This window comes from Castanea sativa, chromosome 2 (assembly GCF_040712315.1).
Source record: "Castanea sativa cultivar Marrone di Chiusa Pesio chromosome 2, ASM4071231v1".
Lineage (NCBI taxonomy): Eukaryota > Viridiplantae > Streptophyta > Magnoliopsida > Fagales > Fagaceae > Castanea > Castanea sativa.
In genome coordinates this window covers 55,169,673-55,189,498 of record NC_134014.1, presented here as the reverse complement: position 1 = coordinate 55,189,498, position 19,826 = coordinate 55,169,673, and the positions used below count along the sequence as shown (strand labels likewise).

The window sequence follows — 19,826 nt, the reverse complement described above, 5'->3', positions numbered from 1 at the left end:
AAAGGATAAAATTTACCTACAAAATTGGTTTTAGCCTAAGACTACAACTTTACTCAATAAAATAAACATTTCTACGTATTTTGAAAATCTAACCGTTGAATATGTTCTTTACACTCTTAATACACATGTCAAATTTTGTGTCAATATGATATTATTTAGTATATGATATATAGTTTATATTTTATGCATAATCTTAAACTATAAGAACTAGCCATTAAAACAATTTATTGATGACATAACTATTGATCTTTAATTTTCTTGAAATTTTGCAAGCATGGTGGATATAAGAAGAAGACGTAATTTAATGGTGGAATTCTCAAAATTCATCTCCAATAAAAAGATATTGAGTAAAGTTGTAGTCTTAGGTTACAACCAATTTTGTAGCTAAATATTATCTATAATTAAATAACTAATTATACATTTTTGTCAAAATAATAATAACTTATTGTATTAACTTATTGTATTTATATGTAACATCCATTAAATTAAAATATATGATAAAAAAGAATAGTAACACACATAAGAGTAGGGCTAGGAGTAAATGTGAAACAAAGAATAGAAATAGTATATGATATAAAGTTTTGCCTTTGAAGTGTATGGTTTTTTAACTATACGCATGGTCACTTTTTTGGAATTGAAGCAAGCACTAAAAGACTCCTTGGACTAGGAAATCTATATAGCACTCATCAAACTACTTGATCAAATAGAAATGAAAACTAAGAAAACGTGAAAGGAAGAAAGAGAGAATGACGAAAGAATCACATATGTAGATACAAATTTGTTGATTACAACGGTGGTGTAATTTTTTGTTGATGAAGAAGAAAAGTGTAAGGAAAAACGGCTTCATTCCATTGTTAATGGCAAAATAAGCCTGAGTCCTAGAGAGAAGATTTATCTATTTTTAACAGAGGAGCAAATTTCTAGAACTTCTTTTTTTCTTTCTTATAAATTTATATATTTTAAGAGTAATGGTACTGACATAACACTTTCACAAAATTTCATAACAAAATCTTGGTGGCAAGTTGTTAAAGATAGGTAAAAAAAGATGTTAATTGTGTCTCTAAATAAAAACCAATTACAACTTCTCACATAGCCTTTATTGTGAAAGTAGCATTAAAATGATCACATTTAAGTTTATTTTAGTTAGGTTAAAAAAAAAATTAAGGTCAGAGTGTTCAAAATTTTATTTTAGGAGGGTCAAATCATTTTTTTAATTAATTATTAGGAGGTTGATTTGAACCCTGGCCAAACTATAATGTCGTCCCAACTACCCCTAGATTGGGAATTCCTTCTCTAGAATTTAGACATGGCCAACATATTGGGTCAATTGGGTTTGGGTCAAAAAATGAGTTATCTTAAGCGGGATAGAAATGGGTTTGGTCAAAAGGATTCAGGTCGACTTATATATTTTTCAAATGAAAAAAAAGTGTATTTGACTATTTTCCACTTGAAAAATCATGAGAGAGAGAGAGAGAGAGAGAGAGAGAGAGAGAGAGGACAAGTTGCTGAGTGTTGAATATCTTAACTTTTTATACATGCTATATTTTAACATTAAAATTTCATTTACAACCTTCATCTATTTTTTTTATGATCATTCTTCATGTATTGAGAGTTACTGTTACTATTCAAAAAAATTTCTATAAACTAAAGAGATTGTTGGAGTTTGATTTTGGGGTTTTACTCTCTAAAATGGAGATGATTTTGATTCAAAAACTTATGTGGCAAAATATTAAGAGGTTAACCAAAACTCAAACATCTTCTATTTTATATATATATATATATATATATATATATATATATATATATATATATATATCTTAGATTAGATTATAAATTATAAATATGTCAAGAGTGAGTGACAAAGCGTGATTTTTTTTTTCCTCTTGTAAAAAAAAAGGAGATTAAGGGTTGAAATCTCATCTCCTATTGTTATATATATTGTGTGGGGCAAAAGGATCCTGGTGGGAACGTGGGCCTTTTGGGCCTTGTTAAGGAAGGCCGACCTGACCCTGTGGTTAGAGATTGTTGGTATTATGGGTCGGCCTATACGCCGAGGATCCGAGGATCCAGCCGAGGATGGTTTTCCCCTCGAACTGACATCAAAGAACCTGAGACTTCATGGTAAAGGTTAGGGAATGACACGGTCAAGACCAATGGTTAAAGGGAGAGAACCCTTGAATGTCCTAGAAGCGCCGATGTTGGAAGAATATCAAAGGTAAAGGCTGCTACCTCCACATTAAAGACCCTGCACCTACCACCCTGGCCGCATTAATGAGGAAGTGACACTTAAACAGTGGAAGGGAAACTTCTAGTTACTGTTCAAAGGCACTAAGAAAAGAAATATCTAGGCTAAGGGAGGAATTGGGGGTAACACGTGGATAAAGTATTAAAAAGAGGAGTATTTAAGGAGGGACCAAGGACAGAAACGGGACGGAACTTTTTGTAACCTAAAAAGAAAAAGGACAAAAAGAGAGATATAATATAAGAACAGCTCTCGGCTTACGTCCGAGGAGGCCTATTTACATTACTCCTTTTTGTTTCCAAGTACTTGCAATCTTTAGTTTGTCATTTCATCCTCATACACTTCTAACCTGGGTTTCAAGCCCACACTCTACAAATTCATATTGTTTAAGGCTCATTGGGCCTGAGCCCATAACTGTTCTTGGGTCCAGGTGCAATTGTGCACTTACATATATAAAAAAAAAATACCCTATAAGAGCACTAGCATCAGTTATGCCATCACAATGCCATTTTGACACACACCAAAACTTACTTTATTTATTTTACCGTAATATTTTACAATACACCATACATCAAATGTTCTGTTTTAACATTACAACACTTAAAATAATATAAACAACTAATAAAAAATTATTTAATTTATCTCTCTAAACTCAGAACCACCGGGAAATAAAAAGTAAAAAACAACCACTACACCATCACTCATCACTACCTCAAATCCACAACCACTAAAACAATCACCCACGTCCACCAAAACAATTCACAATCACATTATTTATGTTTGAAACCCTCCACCACCATAAACCCATAACCCACCATTGCAATAAAACCCAAAAACACAAGCCAATCATTGGAAATCCACCACCACCATTAACCCATACAACCCAATCATTGCAACCCACTACCCACAACACCACCAAAGGTCCAAAACCAATTCTGGAAATCACCACTACCACACCTGCACCAAACTACCCCTACCCATCCCCCAAAATCTCCACCACCACACCAACATCGTCATCTTCAACACTGCTAAATCCAAAAAAAAATCGAGCTTCTTTCTCTTCTACAATTTTGCCCTAGCTCGGACACCACAACACCTCCAAAACTACTGCTGCCATGAACCACTGCCCAAAACCTAGATTAGAAAGAAAAACAGAGTAATTGTCGATATCGGCGATCGGCGGAGCAACCACTAGCACCACTTCACGAGATCGATAGAGATTGCCACAACCATCAGCATTGCTTCAAGGGGGGAGAGCAAGAGAGAGCAAATAGAAGAAAGAGAAATCGGTATAAAGAGGGAGTAGAATAAATAAGGCGAAAATACACTTTTGGTCCTTGCATTTTGGGCCAATTTTCAATTTGGTCCCTAAATTGATTTTGCTCCTAGGTCAATCTCTAAAATCAGAAAATCGATTCTATTTTGGTCCCTACCGTCAACTCAGTAACAGAAAATGCATACGTGACAAACGGAGTACACTGTTAGCATGTTATATGCTCACGTGGCTAATGAAATAATAATAAAAAATCACATCAGCATGCCACGTCATCATCTAATTTAAAAATAATAATTTATCAATTTTAGCAAAATTAAAAACATAAAAAAAACATAGATTCATATTTGAGCATGAATACATAAAAGCATAAACCTTCATCACAAGAACTCAAGAACATGAACCCTGATCACAAGAACTCAAGAACACAAAAAATATATGGGCATTCAACATCTTTCCCAGAAAATTTCTTTCAAACCAAAAATTAAAAAAATTCACATCTAAAAAGCTGATGCCTAAGATTTTCATCACAACATTTTCTTTTCACCCAAAACCAGAAATTTTCTTATGAAACAAACACACACACACACAAACCCAGCCAATTCGGCTCACAATAACAACAAACCCAACCAACCTCATAAATTTCCCTTGAAGAATCATCAACATTTTCCCTAGAAAGTAAGATTTTCTTTCAAACCAAACACTAAAATAACTCACATTTAACAAACAAATATAAACACAAACACAAACACAAACCGAACTACCACCTCCACCATTCAAACCTAGAAATTTTCTTATGAAACAAACATAAACACAAAACCAACGAATGACCCACCTCCACCAATCAAACAATCAAACCCACCACCACACCACTAATCAAACAGTCAAGAGAGAGAGAGAGAGAGTTAGAGAAAAACAACCCACCACCACCAATTGAAGTTGAATCCATCAAACTCACTAGAAGACTTGTCCAATCCCTAAACGAGTTGCCTCACTTTGACTCGGTCTCCAAGTTCGTTGGCTTTAACGTTGTTTGAGTTGCAGAGCCATGACCTGCTAAGAACTCGGCCAGTGATTGAGTTGCATACATCTTCAAGTTCGTGGATTACTAGGGTCGTGTCTGCCACATGGATTTGTTAAACACCTGTTGTCTTCGACCTTCACTCTACTATTGTAAATAAGAAGATGATTTGTTTGGTTTTGGGTAGGAATTGTAATTGGAAATGGAATTGGAAGAGAGAGAGAGAGTTTGAACATGTTCCAACCAAAGATTGGGGGAAAAACATGTTTTTTCTGAATATTCTAATGATTTTTTTTAGTTTAATAATTTTTTTAATCCATTTTTAAAAATTGTAAATTTAGAATTTCTTTTTTTTTTGTCTATTATGATTTTTTATTTATTTAGATGATGATGTGGCATACTAATGTGGTTTTATTATTATTATTTTATTAGCCACGTCAGCATATAACATTCCAACAGTGCACTCGTTTGCCACGTATGCATTTTCTATTACTGGGTTGACGGCAGAGATCAAAATAATATCGATTTTCTGATTTTACAAACTGACCTAGGATCAAAATCAATTTAAAGACTAAAACAAGAATTAGCCCAAAATGTATGCACCAAAAATGTATTTTCGCCAATAAATAATAATAGGGTAAATTACGTATTTGGTCAATGTCCTATATATCATATTTCAATTTGGTCTCTAATATTTCAACTGTGTCAACTTAGTCCTTAACTTTTTAGTATCGAGTTAATTTAGTCCCTACCATTATCTTTTGGTTAAAAATTGATGACACATCTAATAGCCAAAATAAAAAAAATTAGTTTTCATTGATGTGAAAATACATTAAAATTTTATTTTGGTTGTTTGGCATGTCTTTAATTTTCATTCAAAAGATAACGACATGGACTAAATTGACACGAAACTGAAAAGTTAGAGACGAAATTAATACAATTGAAAAGTTAGAGATTAAATTAAAATATAATGTATAGGATAAGGACTAAAGATATAGTTTACCCAAAAAATTTACAACATATGATCGTACCACATGCTAAATTTTTTGAGATTTAGCATATTTGATGTTGGTAGTTTTTTGGTGTTTGGTGTATCAAATGCCAGAAATATAATCAGTGGTATATATAAATAATTAAGTGAAAAATAATTTAGACCCTATTTGCTATTGTAACATTACTTAGCTAAGCATACACTTCCACCGTGAGGGAAAATAAAAAAAAAAAAAAAAAAAAAAAAAAAAAAAGATAAATAAATAAGTGTATAAGTCGGTAGAGATACATAAACATAAGTCTGGTTGTATAAACCCTTTTCCTTCCCAGAAAACATCATATTAATAGAAGTCCAAAGCTCAAACAAGGAAGGTCAAGTCAGTCTCGGTCGTGGTCGTAATTGTAGAGCGGAGCGGAGGCCAACAGAGAAAAGCATCAAAGGAGCTTCAGCCTTCAGGTGCCTTTCTCTTCTCTTCTCTTCTCTTTTAATTTCATATTATATCTTCTATCCTATTAGGGTTCTTCACTGCTTCTTTTTGCAATTTTATTTAATATATATCTTTCACTGTTCTAATTATATGATTGAATTATGATAGTTGCTACAAAAAAGAATATGTATTTTCCTATCAAAATATATATATATATATATATATATATATATATATATATATATGTATTTATTTTTTGCTCAATGCCTATGTATATATTGGTTGCTTCAAAATCAAGGTGAGAACTGATCATGAGTTTTGATGTGAACTCGATTTATTTTGGGAATTGGGATAGAAGTTCAAGGGGTCTAAATTCTTTACCTTGTCTGTGTTGGTTGATTAGATTAGAGCATGAAGAAGACTAGGGAAAGCTAAGTTGTTTAAGATATAATGTGCATTTGAATTAAACTTAAAACTTTCCTTTCTCTTTCTTTTTCTTTTCCTTCCCTTCCTCTTCATTCCCTTCTTGTCATCCTACCATCTCCTTTCTTTATATGAAACCGTACTTTTATCCTATAATTTGAATAAACCCTTCTTTTTGGCTTTTCGCATCTATAAATTGCATATCAAACTTGATTACATCAGTTCAATTGGAATGTTTGCCTTTCTATGTAAGATGTTAAGAGATCATTTTGAAAGATGAGATCTATCATCCATTCTTTTTTTAATTTCCACCTTTCCCCCCTAAAATTGTGTATTGCAGTTTTTATATTGAGGAAAATTACTATCTACACCTGCTAAGTTTGACTTTGCTTTTTAATCAGTCCGTTAACTACTAAAGCTAACAATTACACCCTCAAATATTACTGCAATATCAATGTGCCCATTCTGCCATGAGTCTTGTAGCTCAATTGGCACCTCCTGGTGTTTCCAACATAGACGTCCAGGGTTTAAATCCCCACTTCCCCAACGATTGAATTTTTAAAAATGTCCCCATTCCATCAACATCTGTTAAAATCTTCCTGTTAAGCCACACAACAAGGATGTCATTTTGTGCAGAAAAAGTTGAAAAACAATGTCGTTTTTAGACGGGTTGACAGCAAAAATACAGTAGAGTGTAACAGAAGGGGCACATTGACATTGTTGTAATAATTGATGGTGTAAATTGAAAGGTTTAAAAGTCAAAGGACTGATTTAGAAGCGACTCTAAACTTAGAGGGTGTAAAGTTCATTTTAGCATATATTTTTGTTCTGAAAATGATATGATGTTGATGCTAAATTTGTGATAAGCACACACAATGGACAGTTGCTTTCCCTAGATTGTGCAGTCCTGATGGTCCTTGTGTTGATGAATCTTAATGATCTTTTGCCATTAGTTTATTTTACGCAATATCAACCTTGTTGTTTGTATAAAGTTGCCGTCCGTGGTCCTTACCGTGAGATTCAATTCAAGTGGAACGGCCTTGATGATGAATATTGGAATGATTATGGTCAACAAAGGAGTGGATCAATCAGTTGAAAGGGATGTTCAGCTATTATTCTGGGATAGTTCATTTTTCAGGTTTTTTTGATAAACAATTTTGAGCAGAACCTGCCAATGAGCTATAGTTCAAATGAAAACTTCCTTTCTTATAAGAATGGGATGAAGAGTAAGGTTGTGGGTTCAAGACCCACTCAGTACAGTGTTTAATTTACCAGTAAAAAGAAGCTCTGTGTTGAGTGAAACCTGCTTTAGCATAATCTCCTTATTTCTTCACCACGGATTCTCTCGTCATTTTCTTGAAAAGATATTAGATCACTGTGGGACACTTTCAAATGAGTATTTGTCTGTAGATTACGTATACTCAGTTTTTTTCAAAAGAACTAATGGTGTATGTTTAGTGTGGAGTAACACCTCTTATAAGAGTTTGGATTTTGAAGGTCGATAAGGCTATTCAGAACATGGATCAAGGTGGTTCCTCACTATGACATAGTTATATTGTTGTTTTGGTTTCTTAAATTGCTTGTAAATAAAGAACTGAAGGTTATGCATTGCCATTTCTATTTGTAGTCAATTCCACTTAATTTTGAATAAAATGAGATCTCAAATAATGAACCAAGTTATAAATTGGTGGCTAGGTGACTCTAGAGCTGCACTTGGATTAAAGGGCTGTGTTAACAAATGCTTGGTTAACCTAAAATGCATGTGCTGGCTCTTGATGTAGAGAATGTGGTACTCTTGATGCTATAGGTAGTAAGTACTGGCAGAAAATTTAGGGAATTTAATAACTTAAACGAAGTCTACTTGAATTTTTTATTTGTTTATTTATTTATTTTTGAAGGATTTTATTAAATCCCCCTTCCTTATAGTTACTGTTGAGCATATGCTTGATTGTTTTCAAAGATGAACATGAAAGCATGCTGGAGCCATAATATAAAACTGCTAAATCTTTTAGGTAAAAAAACTTTTATATTCTTAGGGTGTTAAATTGATTCAGTTCTCTGTGCTTGATTGGATACCACATAATCATGTTTTTCCCCTCTGCATGTTGGTTTGTCGTAGTCCCTTAGACTTGGGGTATATTTGGATTGGGAGAGATGTGCCAGTCCTTCCTCTTCCCATTCCCTCTTGTCTTCTCTCCTCTTCCCCTGATCTATTCTTATTATAACATAAAGTTACTTTCTACATGATTTCTTTGGTACTTAAAAAACTTTTCTGGGTGTGGTGGGGGCGGTTAGGAATATATTTATAGAGTGAAAGGGTTGCATCTACAAAGTACTTTTTTTTTAATATAATTTTTTTATTTGTAAGTTACATGTTTACACTGAGTATTGAGCCCATAACATCTACCTTCACCTTGTTCTTATAGTGGGAGGAGGTTCTCATAACTGTATTTACAAAGGACTTGTTGGACTCCTTTTCTTAAAGAATGTGTATAATAAATTTATCATCCAAGTTTTTACTTAACAAAAAAAAAAAAAAAAAATTATCGTCCAAGTTTCAGGATACACACTCCTTGCCTCTGAACTAGCTAGCCTGTGTTTTGTGGCAGTGAACATTGCCTAGATTTTGCTGGTGGAAATGCAAGATCCAAGGATGCCACAGTCCGAGGAAAATTCAAATCCTAAGTTACGGAAGAAGAAAATCTCAACCCAAAACACTTCTCCCTTTCATTTACAAGGGAATGATGTCAGAGAAGTTCAAGGGGTACAAGGGCCTTTGTCATTGAAAACTCAGAAGGCCTCCAAGCGAAACTTTAAGAATGAGGTTTTGCCATCATTCCAGCAATCGGAAAGATCAAACTCTGATTCATTGCCTGATTCTTCTGCATCTGGAAGCGAGTATCGAGCATTAAGGCGGAAGTATTTGCTGCTGGAGGAAGAGAGCTTTGTGTTGGGGAGAGAGCTGAAAGAGATGGAAGATGAGGTAAAGACTCTTGAAGACGAGAAGCTTGGACTGTTGGACCAGCTTGTTGTATTAGAAGGCTTGATTGATCCTTCAGATTTGCAGTCCCAGGGGTTGCATTTACCTTAACTCCTAATTTCTTTACATCATTATGGGCTTTTGTGATTATCGAGTTTCTTAACTCTGTTATGAACACGACCTACAAAGATAAAAGAGTTGGTCAACGGTTGACCCTGTCTATAATTAGTTGCATGTCTGTAATTAGTCGTGTGTCTCCGATGCTCGAATACTTCCAAAGCATCAGAATTGTAAGTTGGATGGTGCAATAAACGTTGTGGGACGTATACTGCAGCCTATCAAGTTTATTGTACAAATTTACTGGTGTTAGCTGAAGTTTAAATTAAAATATTGAGGACAGTTTGTGTAAGAGATGATAAAGAAAAAAAAAATTATAGATTAAGAGTCCGTTTGGATAGAACTTATTTTGCTGAAACTGAAAACTGAAAACACTGTAGCAAATAATTTTTAAATGTGTGAATAGTACCGTGGGACTTATTTTTAATAAAAAAGTTGTTAAAAAGTGAAATTTGTGGGACTCATGAACAGTGCATTTGTGCACTGTTTATGGCTGAATAGTCAAACCTTGCGGCTGGGTTTGAAAAAAAAAAAAAAAAAAAAAAGCAAAACGCAAACGCAGTCATAAAAGCTGTATCCAAACGGGCAATAAGTGTTTATACGCTAATGTAATAAATACACTAGAGGATTCCCTGCATTTTGCATTTTGCCGGTTATATGCTAGTATAAATAAAGATGTAATTAGACTATTAATTAAACAAAAAATTGAAGACTATCCTTTTTTTATGTAAACGATAGCAGATTTATAGAATAAAATTGATCAAAACGTACAGATTGTAAAAGAAATAGGGGACAATCCTCCACTCATATTCCAACAGAATCTCTCAAGAGAGCCTCTTTGGCTAGCACATGAGAAGCATGATTACTAACACTATTAGTGAAATTGAAAATGACCCTTCTAAATCTTGAAGCTGTCCATTTGAGATCTTCCACCAATGTTCCAAACGCTAAACTTGGTTCGGTTTGTTGAAGTGCAGTAAATAATGCAGTGCAATCACCTTCAGGCTTTGTTTGGTTGGAGAAGTGGAAAAACGGGAGGATGGAAACTTAGGGTATGTTTGGTTGGAGTAAAAACAAGGAGAATGGAAAATAGAGAGGAAAATAGGATAAAAAATGACATTTTTCACTGTTTGGATGGGAGGGAGAAGGGGAGAGAAAAGTGATGGGGCCTACCAGTTTTCTCTCCTCCCCCTTCAAAACACAATCTCTCCAAATTTGAGAGAAAATTGGAGTCAAAAGTGAGAAAAATATTTGGACAAAACTACCCACCTCTAATTAACGTTTCTTGCTTTTTTTTTTTCTTTTTTTTTTTTACTTTTCTAGTTTCCTTGTAACGTTGGCTTTCTCTCTCTTTTTTATTTTACTTTTCCAGTTTCCTTGTAACGTTGGCTTCCTTTTTTTTTTTTTGGTAACGTTGGCTTCTTTTTTTTTTTTTTTTTTGGTTTTGTCAGGGTGGGTTCTTCTTCTTTTCCTTCTTTTTTTTTTCTTAATTTTTTTTTTAATTATTTTTTTAAGAAAACATTTTTGGATAATTTTTTAATATTATTTTTGGAAAGGTCTACTTTCATCTATAAACAATTTTTATAAAAAGTATAATGTATTAATTTTTGTTTTATTTAAAAGGGACATGATGGTAAATTTATACAAACCTTATTTTCAACCAAATCAAAAAGTTTTCCATTCTTCCACTTTTTCACCCTCTCAACCAAACACAAATGAGGAAAATTAAAAATTTTTCCATCCTCCTACTTTTCCATCCTCCCTCTATTTTCTATCCTCTCACTTTTTTAGCCTCCCAACCAAACAGACCCTTAGTGGGATGATGAAAAATTTGGAGGATAGAAAAATTTTGGTTTTCCCCTCATGTGTTTGGTTGGAGGGGTGGAAAAGTGAGAGAGTGGAAAACTCTTTTATTTGGTTAGAGAGAAAAATGGAAGGATGAAAAATATAGTTTATATGAATTGAGTATTATGTGAAGAAATGGGAAAGTGAAGGGTAGGTGAGTGCAATAAAGATGAGGATATTTGTGTAATTTATTACCCACATCATCTTTTCTTTTTAATTTTCCTCCCAATTGGTAGGACAAAATTATGTGGGCCCGGATGGATTATTTTCCATACCATTTTTTTTCTCTCTTGTTTTCTCTCCTGAACATAACAAGAGAAAATTTTATTTTCTACTCTATTTTCCTCTCTACCTTGTTTCCATCCCAACCAAACGGCCTCTAGAATGACCTCTTGCAAGCCATATATAGACTTATTTGAATGAAATGGGCCTGAATAAGTTCAAATATAAACCTGATTGAAAGAGCCCATCAAACTTTATAGGATTGCCTCTCTCTCTCTCTCTCTCTCTCTCTCTCTCTCTCTCTCTTATATATAGAGAGAGGGTTAGGCTGCTTAAACTTAACTATTACTCTACTATGGTTGCATTTTCCTGTAAACTTTGGCTCAGGGTATTCACGTTAGTAACGAAGAGGAATCTAAAATACAAAAAACAATTAACTGCTTTATGTATTTTGTCATCAAGGAACTACATCGCATTATTGTATGCCAAATGCATCAAGGTCCAGTGCTATACATAAATTATACATTTAATTACGGAAAAAGGATCTATGGCATCACGATAAGTTGATAACCACGTTGCAGAGAGAAGAAGGGGGGGAAAAGTAAAACCATATCTTGTTCCATAATCTGCCATTGTACCGTCAGTTACTTGTTTGAAAAATTACATGACACTAGTTTTATTACTCAGCCATCTCTAGACATATAACATGAGGTAATAGTGAACATCAATCTTCACTTCACTTGCTTCTCAGCATTTTCATTCCTGTAGGTTTGGTTGTTTTATCTATAAGGAATTGCAAACTCCTAATCTATTTTTATACAGTTCAACTGCCATTATCTCATCAATCCCATGTTGGAGGGTGCAACCCGGACAACCAGAGGGCTGGTAACCTGTGATTTTTTGTTTCTCCATGATAAGGACCCAAAAGCATAGCCTTTTGATTTAGCAGCAGCAGCAGCAGCCACCTTGAAATTTACACTGAACTTGATCTTCTGGCCAAAGTGGTTGAAGATTAATCGGTTTGGTACAACAGTGACATTAATTCCAATGGGAGAAGAAACTACAGCTTTATAAATACTTTTTGGTTTCCCAACATTTGTCACAGTTCGAGTCACTGAGAAGTTGTCATTGAGATTGGGCACTGTGATAGAAGGATAGTTCAGGGCAGACGGTGTTCTGAATAATGTTTCATGGCATGTGCTGTTGTCTCTTGTGATCAAATGCAATGACTTCTTATCATAACCAATCGAACAGAGGAATGAAATATAATCCCTCGGATGAGCGTCATAGACAAGACCTGGATCAAGGACTCTCGTTGGGTTCACAAATCCAGACCCATAATCAAATGCATTACCCCTTCTTCCTTCAGAATCCACTATGATTGGTTTGTGATGCTTATCCAGAGTAGTAGCTGCATATTCCATTTGTAATCACTAATCAGATTATTGTATGGAAACTTAAAAACACCACTTATAATTTTTAGACTTCATTTATTCTAAGCAAAGCAAACTTCGAAATAAATAATAGGAATTAATTTGTGCATGTGTGTGTGTGAGTGTGTATATATATATCAAGCCCTTCACTATTTAGTCAATTTTAGGTGGATTTAACATATCAGTTCTTAAAAAAAAGGTTGGGAAAATGCAGATGCTTACATAGTCAAAGCAAGAAAAATATAATTGAAAATAAAGTTGTGTTTCACATTGTTTGAGAAAACAGGGAATTCAACAACAATAGCTAACTCAATATCTGTAAAGAATTATCAGGAAAAACTACGATATACTACCAGTTGTCATGATGGCAGATTTAATAGCAGATGGAGACCATGAAGGATGAACAGCTTTGATCAAGGTAGCAATTCCTGTTACATGTGGGCAAGACATGGAAGTCCCAGAGAGAATGTTGAATTGCAATTTTCCAACCGCTGGTGACCAGGCAGCAAGGATGTTCAATCCAGGAGCTGTGACATCAGGCTATAGAGTAGAACCATCAGATGATTTAAGAATATTAGGTTAAAAAAAATTTTAAAAGAGAAAAAGAGGCATGTAAAGAATGAAATAAAAAATGAAAAAAATCCAGTTACACCTTCAGAATTCTTGATCTTATAGAGAAATTTACCTTCAAAATTTCTGGGGTCAAGGCATTGGGACCTTTTGAAGAAAATGCTGCAACACGAGGTGCAGGTTGAGACCCCAATATAGTCTTCGCAGGGAAAATCCTAGACACTGGTTTGCTGTTCACAACAACAAAATGGCCCGTGTCAGAAACCCAGACAAATTCAAACTTCATACTCACCCTTCCATCTTGTTAATAATAAAACAAACCGTGTGCGATTAACATAGGCAAGAATCTGATCTCCTGTTCCCCTCCCAACAATAGCTGCAGGGATCTGAAAGGGGATGGCAACATCCTTATCTGCCTCATCAACAAGTATCATCCCAACTCCACCAGCTTCTTTCACCACAACACTCTTTTCCAGCTTTGACTCCATTGAACTCTCTACATGTCGACAGACTAGAACCTTCCCTCTGGCCTTTGTTCTATTTAAGGAACTCTCCAAGCAGTAACTGTAAGAAGAAGGACAGGGAAAAAAAAATTAAGGTTGTCCTTGATGTTGACATTGAAATTGCAGTCACTACCAAGTACCTTCTGCTTCACCTGGATTGATAAGGAGTGAAATATCCTGCAAAGGCTTCAGAGGCAGAAATGATCCTCGCGGAGGCCTTCATTTTAAAGAGACTGAGACTTTCACCCTATCCAGCAACTAAGATTTTATAAGGCTCTATAATAGATTACAAAAATCTCTGAACAAAAAAAAAGGTTAATAGTATTACCGTGAAATTGGTACCATCTCCTAACACGATATCAGAAGAGAAATCCCTATCTGTTGAACTAGCAGCAACAGTTATCATCCACGGAGCAAGATTTGTTGCAGAACCTTGGTTTCCTTCATTTCCAACTGAAGCAACTACCAAAATCCCATGGGTGGCAGCATGAAATGACCCCACAGAGATGGCATCATTGAAATAGTCTCCCTGGGGAGCATCAGGACCCAAAGACACAGACAAGATGTGAACCCCATCTCTAATTGCATCATCAAAGGCAGCTAGTAAGTCAACATCATAGCAACCTGAGTCCCAACATGTCTTATATACTGCAATCCTGGCCATTGGTGCACCTCCTCTAGCTCCTCCAGCTGCCAGCCCCTTATAATTCATGTTTTTCACATAGCGACCAGCAGCTGTTGAGCTTGTGTGGCTGCCATGGCCAGAGCTGTCCCTGGGAGATCTGAATGACACTGTGTTTACTGCTTCTTCTTCTTCTGCTTCGTAGCCACTAAAATAGTATCTTGCTCCAATTAGTTTCCTAAAAAATTAAATATTTGCTGATGCTAAGGATCCTCCATTTCGTTGATATTCATAAAATGATAAAAAACATGCAAAGGGAAAACTATGGCAAAACCTGTTGCAAGATGAAGCATTGAATGCTTCCCCTGATTGGCATTGCCCCTTCCATCTAGCAGGCACTGGAGGCATGTCGGCATCACTAAAACTTGGGGATTCAGGCCAAATTCCTGCTTTAAATGACAATCAAAATTAAGACCAGCAATGTTTTTATTTATGTTTGGATAGATAAAAGTCCAATGAAATAGGCCCTATCCAAATGGAGGCACACACACGTTCAATTATACAGAAGACAATAATTTGTGCAAAATGTGCAGTGCTGCTGATTGAATAAGATGTCTAACATTAGTAGGAATTAGTAAAGCAGGGGATGTAACGACGTGACGTGACGTGACGTAATGTAACATAACGTAAGTAAACAAATGGGGATGTAATTAGGATTGCATAATTATTAAGCAAAAAAACGCTTCTATTACTTGTAAGTTATTAAAGAATAATGAAAGATAAAGTGAGCAAATCATTAACTGATCAAGCAATCAAATTATGAAAGAAAAAAAAAATTGGTATCTTGTACAGAGTTTATGATTGGAACATTTAATGATCATATAGGCATATGCTGCTGCAACCGCCTAGTAAATGAAATGAAGGGTAAGGTGCAGTGTTATGAAGGAACTAATAATTCTAATTGTCTCCTCCTTTGGTTTAAACAGAAGTAATAAAGGAAGGACGGTTTTTGTTTGTGTACAGAAACAGAAATAATAGGAGTAAAAGAAAGGATACCTACTCTAAAACTTAAAGATAGTAAAAGAGAGAGAGAGAGAGAGAGAGAGAGAGAAAGCTGACCGGTATCAATGAAACCAACAATGACATTGACCTGGTTCTTGGTAGAAAACCCAGGAATCTCCATGGTTTCCTCGCCCACAAGACCCATGAAATCCCACGAATGCGTGGTGTGTAGTCTTCTTTTCACGTTAGGAAACACCGAAACCACTCCCGGCATCTCTGTTCCAAAAAAATCATTGAATTTACTTGCAACAATATCAATATGATGTTTGATTATATTTTTAAAAAAAAAAAAGAAAAAAAAAGGGAGTTCGATTAAGAAAAGGGGCTCACTAGAAATCTGGGAAGCTTGGTGTTGGGTCAACCTGGCGGCAAAGCCAGTGAAACCATGTGTGTAGCTGTAAACATGAGATGCCTGAGCTTGCTCCATGCTGTTTGTTATATACAAATATATTAATTTCAGTAACAGACGAGCATTGAAATTGGAAAGGCAGAAACCAAAACCAAAACCAAAAAAAACAAAGAGTGAGTTTGAGCTTACTTTCCAGCGTGAACAGCAGCAAGTATTTGATGGTGGTGTTGGGTAACAGTCTCCGCTGGGTCTTCTTCACCAGTTTTGCTTCCCATATATACTACATAAACCTGCATAACCAAAACCAAAAAGTTAAGATTTTTCATTTGGGAATAGAAAAAGCGTAACTGAATATTCATTAAGAAAGAAGTAGTAGTAGTATTGATGTGAAGAAGAAGAAGAAGAAGGGAACCTTGGCAGAAAAAGAAAGGGTGACTTGAGAAAGAAACAGATAGAAGAAGAGTAGGATGATCCTGATCCTGATCCTGATCCTGAATGAAGAAGCCATTAATTTGTTTCCCAAAAAATCAGGGGTCCTCCCTCTCAGACTCCAGCGCTCAAATGCTACTCTGCTCACACAAAAAGAAAAGCCAAAAAGCCAAAAGCCAAAAGCAAAGAAGATCAGGCTTTGATCAGTTAATAAAGAAAGAGTGGCCTCTCCAATTTGTAAACATAGGAAGAGAACAATAATTATGATAAAATAAATAACAAAAAGTAGTGGGCCCGTGAAAGGAGAGAATGTTCACATTAATAAAACTGCAGGATTTACCGTGGGCGTGCAGTGCACAAAGAGACGAAAACAAACAGCAATGACAAAGAAGAGAAAGGCCACCACCACTACTAGTAGTAGAGTAGTACAAAGTTTGTGCTTGTGCGACAGTTATTTATGGAGTATGGAGTATGCAGTATGGAGGGACGAAGTCGAAGAGAGATATCAATATCATTATCATTTGATATGATATTAAACGAAAAGAAAGGGACTTTTGCTTTTTTCGGTCAGATTTGATTTGAGTACCAACCCAACCAACCACGCTGCCTTCCCTGTCCGCCATAACCAACCTTTTTAGTTTTACTTCAATTCCGGTGGCAGTTATTTCTCAAAATTACTATCTCAAAAATACACACCACTAACCAAGTGCTAATTTTATTCCCTCAAAAAAAACGAGACCTAATTTTAATTTATCACTATTTATACTATTATTTAAGGGATTGTTCCTATTTGGGCCGAATTTTTTTTGTTTCAAAATACCCTATATCCCTAAGTTTAAATAGAGACAGAACTAAAGAACAACAAAATAAAAATACATCTTTAACTCACACTAAAACACTGCCTACAAAATAAGATTACTCTCGCACTAACCCACTTATTCAGAAACAAATTTCATGTTTAAACTTTTCTCTTTATTTATTTTTTTAATTGGCCGAAAATATTAAAATTATTATTGATACAAATTATTAAATTTTACCCAAAAAAATATAAAAGCCTCTCAGCACAGGCGTGAGCACGTGGTAAGAGGCTAGTTTCTAATAACCAACCTTAATTCTTCATTGTAATCTCTTATATTGTAAAGATTGTTATCATTTACCCAATTATATATAACTTATGTACAAACTATTCATCCAAAAGATTAATTTATTTATCCAAAAATCATTTAGATGATTAACTTTTTAACACCCATATCATATTTTTAAATTAAAAAGTTTACCCCTTGCATGCAAAAAATTAATAATAATAAAAAAAGCAACCAAAAAAATACAAACGAAATCAACAAACAAAAATTTACTACATAAGTGGAGTTGGGTCGAGAGAACCTCAAATTCTTCATGTAATAATTTACTTGCATTTATATAAATCTGTGTATAAGTAACCAAAATTGAAGATAATTACATAATATAATAAATTTATTTTAACTTGTACCTAATGTCTATTTAATTATTAAAAATATTTTCATTTATAAGTTAAAATTTTGATTTTGAAAAAAAAAATCTAAAAAAAGGTTTATATATGGGAAAAAAAAACTCTTAACAAGTAAACAAAATAGGATGAATACTATATTTTTGTGAGTTTTCTTACCTTGGCATATCACCCATGAATAACTGTTATATTTCAAATTGGTCTCAAGTAAATATATATATATATATATATATATATATATATATATATATATTTATTTATTTATATGCGTGTGTTTTAGTGCACATGCATATGTGCACATAAATTCTGTCCTCTCGAGATTAAATTTTAGTTCCAGCTCTACTTACTGGGCCGGCCCTAGACATTTTGGGGCCTTAGGTGAGAACTAAATATGGGGTTTTTTTTTATACTTATATATTAATTAAACTAGTCGCTAACCCGTGCAATGCACAAGAAAATTTTGCATAAATGTAAAATGTATCATGTATAAGATTCAAAGCTGAAATTATTAAAGCATAATAAAAATATTTGATCACACAACAGAGAAATATAAGAGAAAGAATCTGAATATTCTGAGCCTAAAAAAACAAAACATATATATGTCTATGTGATTACACAACAAAGAAATATAGAGAAAGATGAGTTACCTTCAAAAGAATAATTTGTGGATATAGTTGTTGAAATATGTTAGACAATTTTAGATCTTGACAAAAAAAAAGTGAGAAATCAAAGAATCAATTGTAAATTTCCAAAAGTCCAAAAAAAAAAAAAATTAGATGATTCAGAGCTTGGAAATTATTGAAACAAAAAAAAAAAAGAAAGAATATATGACTTCACAATAGAGAAATATAACAAAAAGATTGGTTCTACATTAGATTAAACCCTAAAAAGAACTTTGTTTTTTCAAATACAGTAAAAATTTTGAGTGAATTGCAGTAGCAGAAAACCCATAATTCAAACCAAACCTTATACCAACCAATACATACATACATACATACATACATATATATATATATATCATCATCATCATGTACATCCTAAATTCAAATTTATTAAACCCAAAAAAGACGATCCTAAACCAATAACCCAAACAACACTATAATATTTTGAAATTAGATGTACATAGGCAAACAATTAACCCTATACTATTTAGAAATTAGATGTACATAGACAAACAATTAACCCTATACTATTTTAATTGTAAATTAGCATACCTTTATCCTTGATTCAATTTATTTTTGGTAGGAGGCCCAATCTCTAGAACAAAAATTGAGAAGATTAAATCTAAACAAAACTGAATGGAAGAATAAAAATTAAGAATAGAACATTTGATGTTGCAAGGAAGAATTAACACAAATATGGGAGGGAGAATGAACTGTAGGCATTACAACTTTAACTCAATATCAAAAGCTACAATGGATCGCCACTTGTGAAAAATCACAATCCGGGTGAATGTTTGAGATAAGTTTCAAGACGATGACCTTAACATCAATATAATAGTCCTACCTTAACGTCAATATAATAGCCCTCCTCTCCCAGATCGAAAATTTTACATATTAACGAAGTGTGTCGAATTGCATAAGGAGAATTGTGGAAATGTTAGAGACTTCAGTTTTATATATATACACATATATATATATATATATATATATATATAGATTAATTTTTATTTAATATTTTTATATTATAATATATTTCATTTAAAATATATTTTTCTTGCCTTTTGAGATGCAAATTGACTAATTAAATTTTTGTATTCAAGTTCTTCTAAATTTTTATATTATAATTAAATTTTTCTTGCCTTTTGTGATATTTTCACCTAAATTTTGTG

The 19,826-nt window shown here is 33.9% G+C and overlaps 1 protein-coding gene and 1 long non-coding RNA gene across 3 annotated transcripts; one reads left to right on the top strand and one right to left on the bottom strand.

Moving 5' to 3' along the window:
- The first annotated feature begins 5,831 nt into the window (after positions 1 to 5,831).
- Positions 5,832 to 10,111, top strand: LOC142623317 (uncharacterized). The gene is made up of 3 exons (XR_012842107.1): positions 5,832 to 5,983; positions 8,987 to 9,801; positions 10,068 to 10,111. It is a non-coding gene; the product is annotated as an uncharacterized LOC142623317 (long non-coding RNA).
- A 2,044-nt stretch (positions 10,112 to 12,155) lies between these two features.
- On the bottom strand, positions 12,156 to 16,961 carry LOC142626363 (subtilisin-like serine-protease S). Of its 2 annotated transcripts, XM_075800186.1 has the most exons (12): positions 16,850 to 16,961; positions 16,493 to 16,649; positions 16,270 to 16,370; positions 16,062 to 16,159; positions 15,789 to 15,947; positions 15,004 to 15,115; positions 14,376 to 14,907; positions 14,200 to 14,294; positions 13,866 to 14,108; positions 13,660 to 13,774; positions 13,328 to 13,514; positions 12,156 to 12,952 (listed from the first exon to the last, which is right to left on the bottom strand). In XM_075800186.1, exons 2-12 carry the CDS (start codon positions 16,586 to 16,588, stop codon positions 12,375 to 12,377), a joined length of 2,316 nt encoding a protein of 771 aa, XP_075656301.1. In that variant the 5' UTR covers positions 16,589 to 16,649; positions 16,850 to 16,961; the 3' UTR covers positions 12,156 to 12,374. The 2 variants fall into 2 exon arrangements, with proteins under 2 accessions (XP_075656301.1, XP_075656300.1); XM_075800185.1 differs by lacking the exon at positions 16,850 to 16,961 and having other exon boundaries at positions 16,493 to 16,711.
- Between the last annotated feature and the right edge of the window lie 2,865 nt (positions 16,962 to 19,826).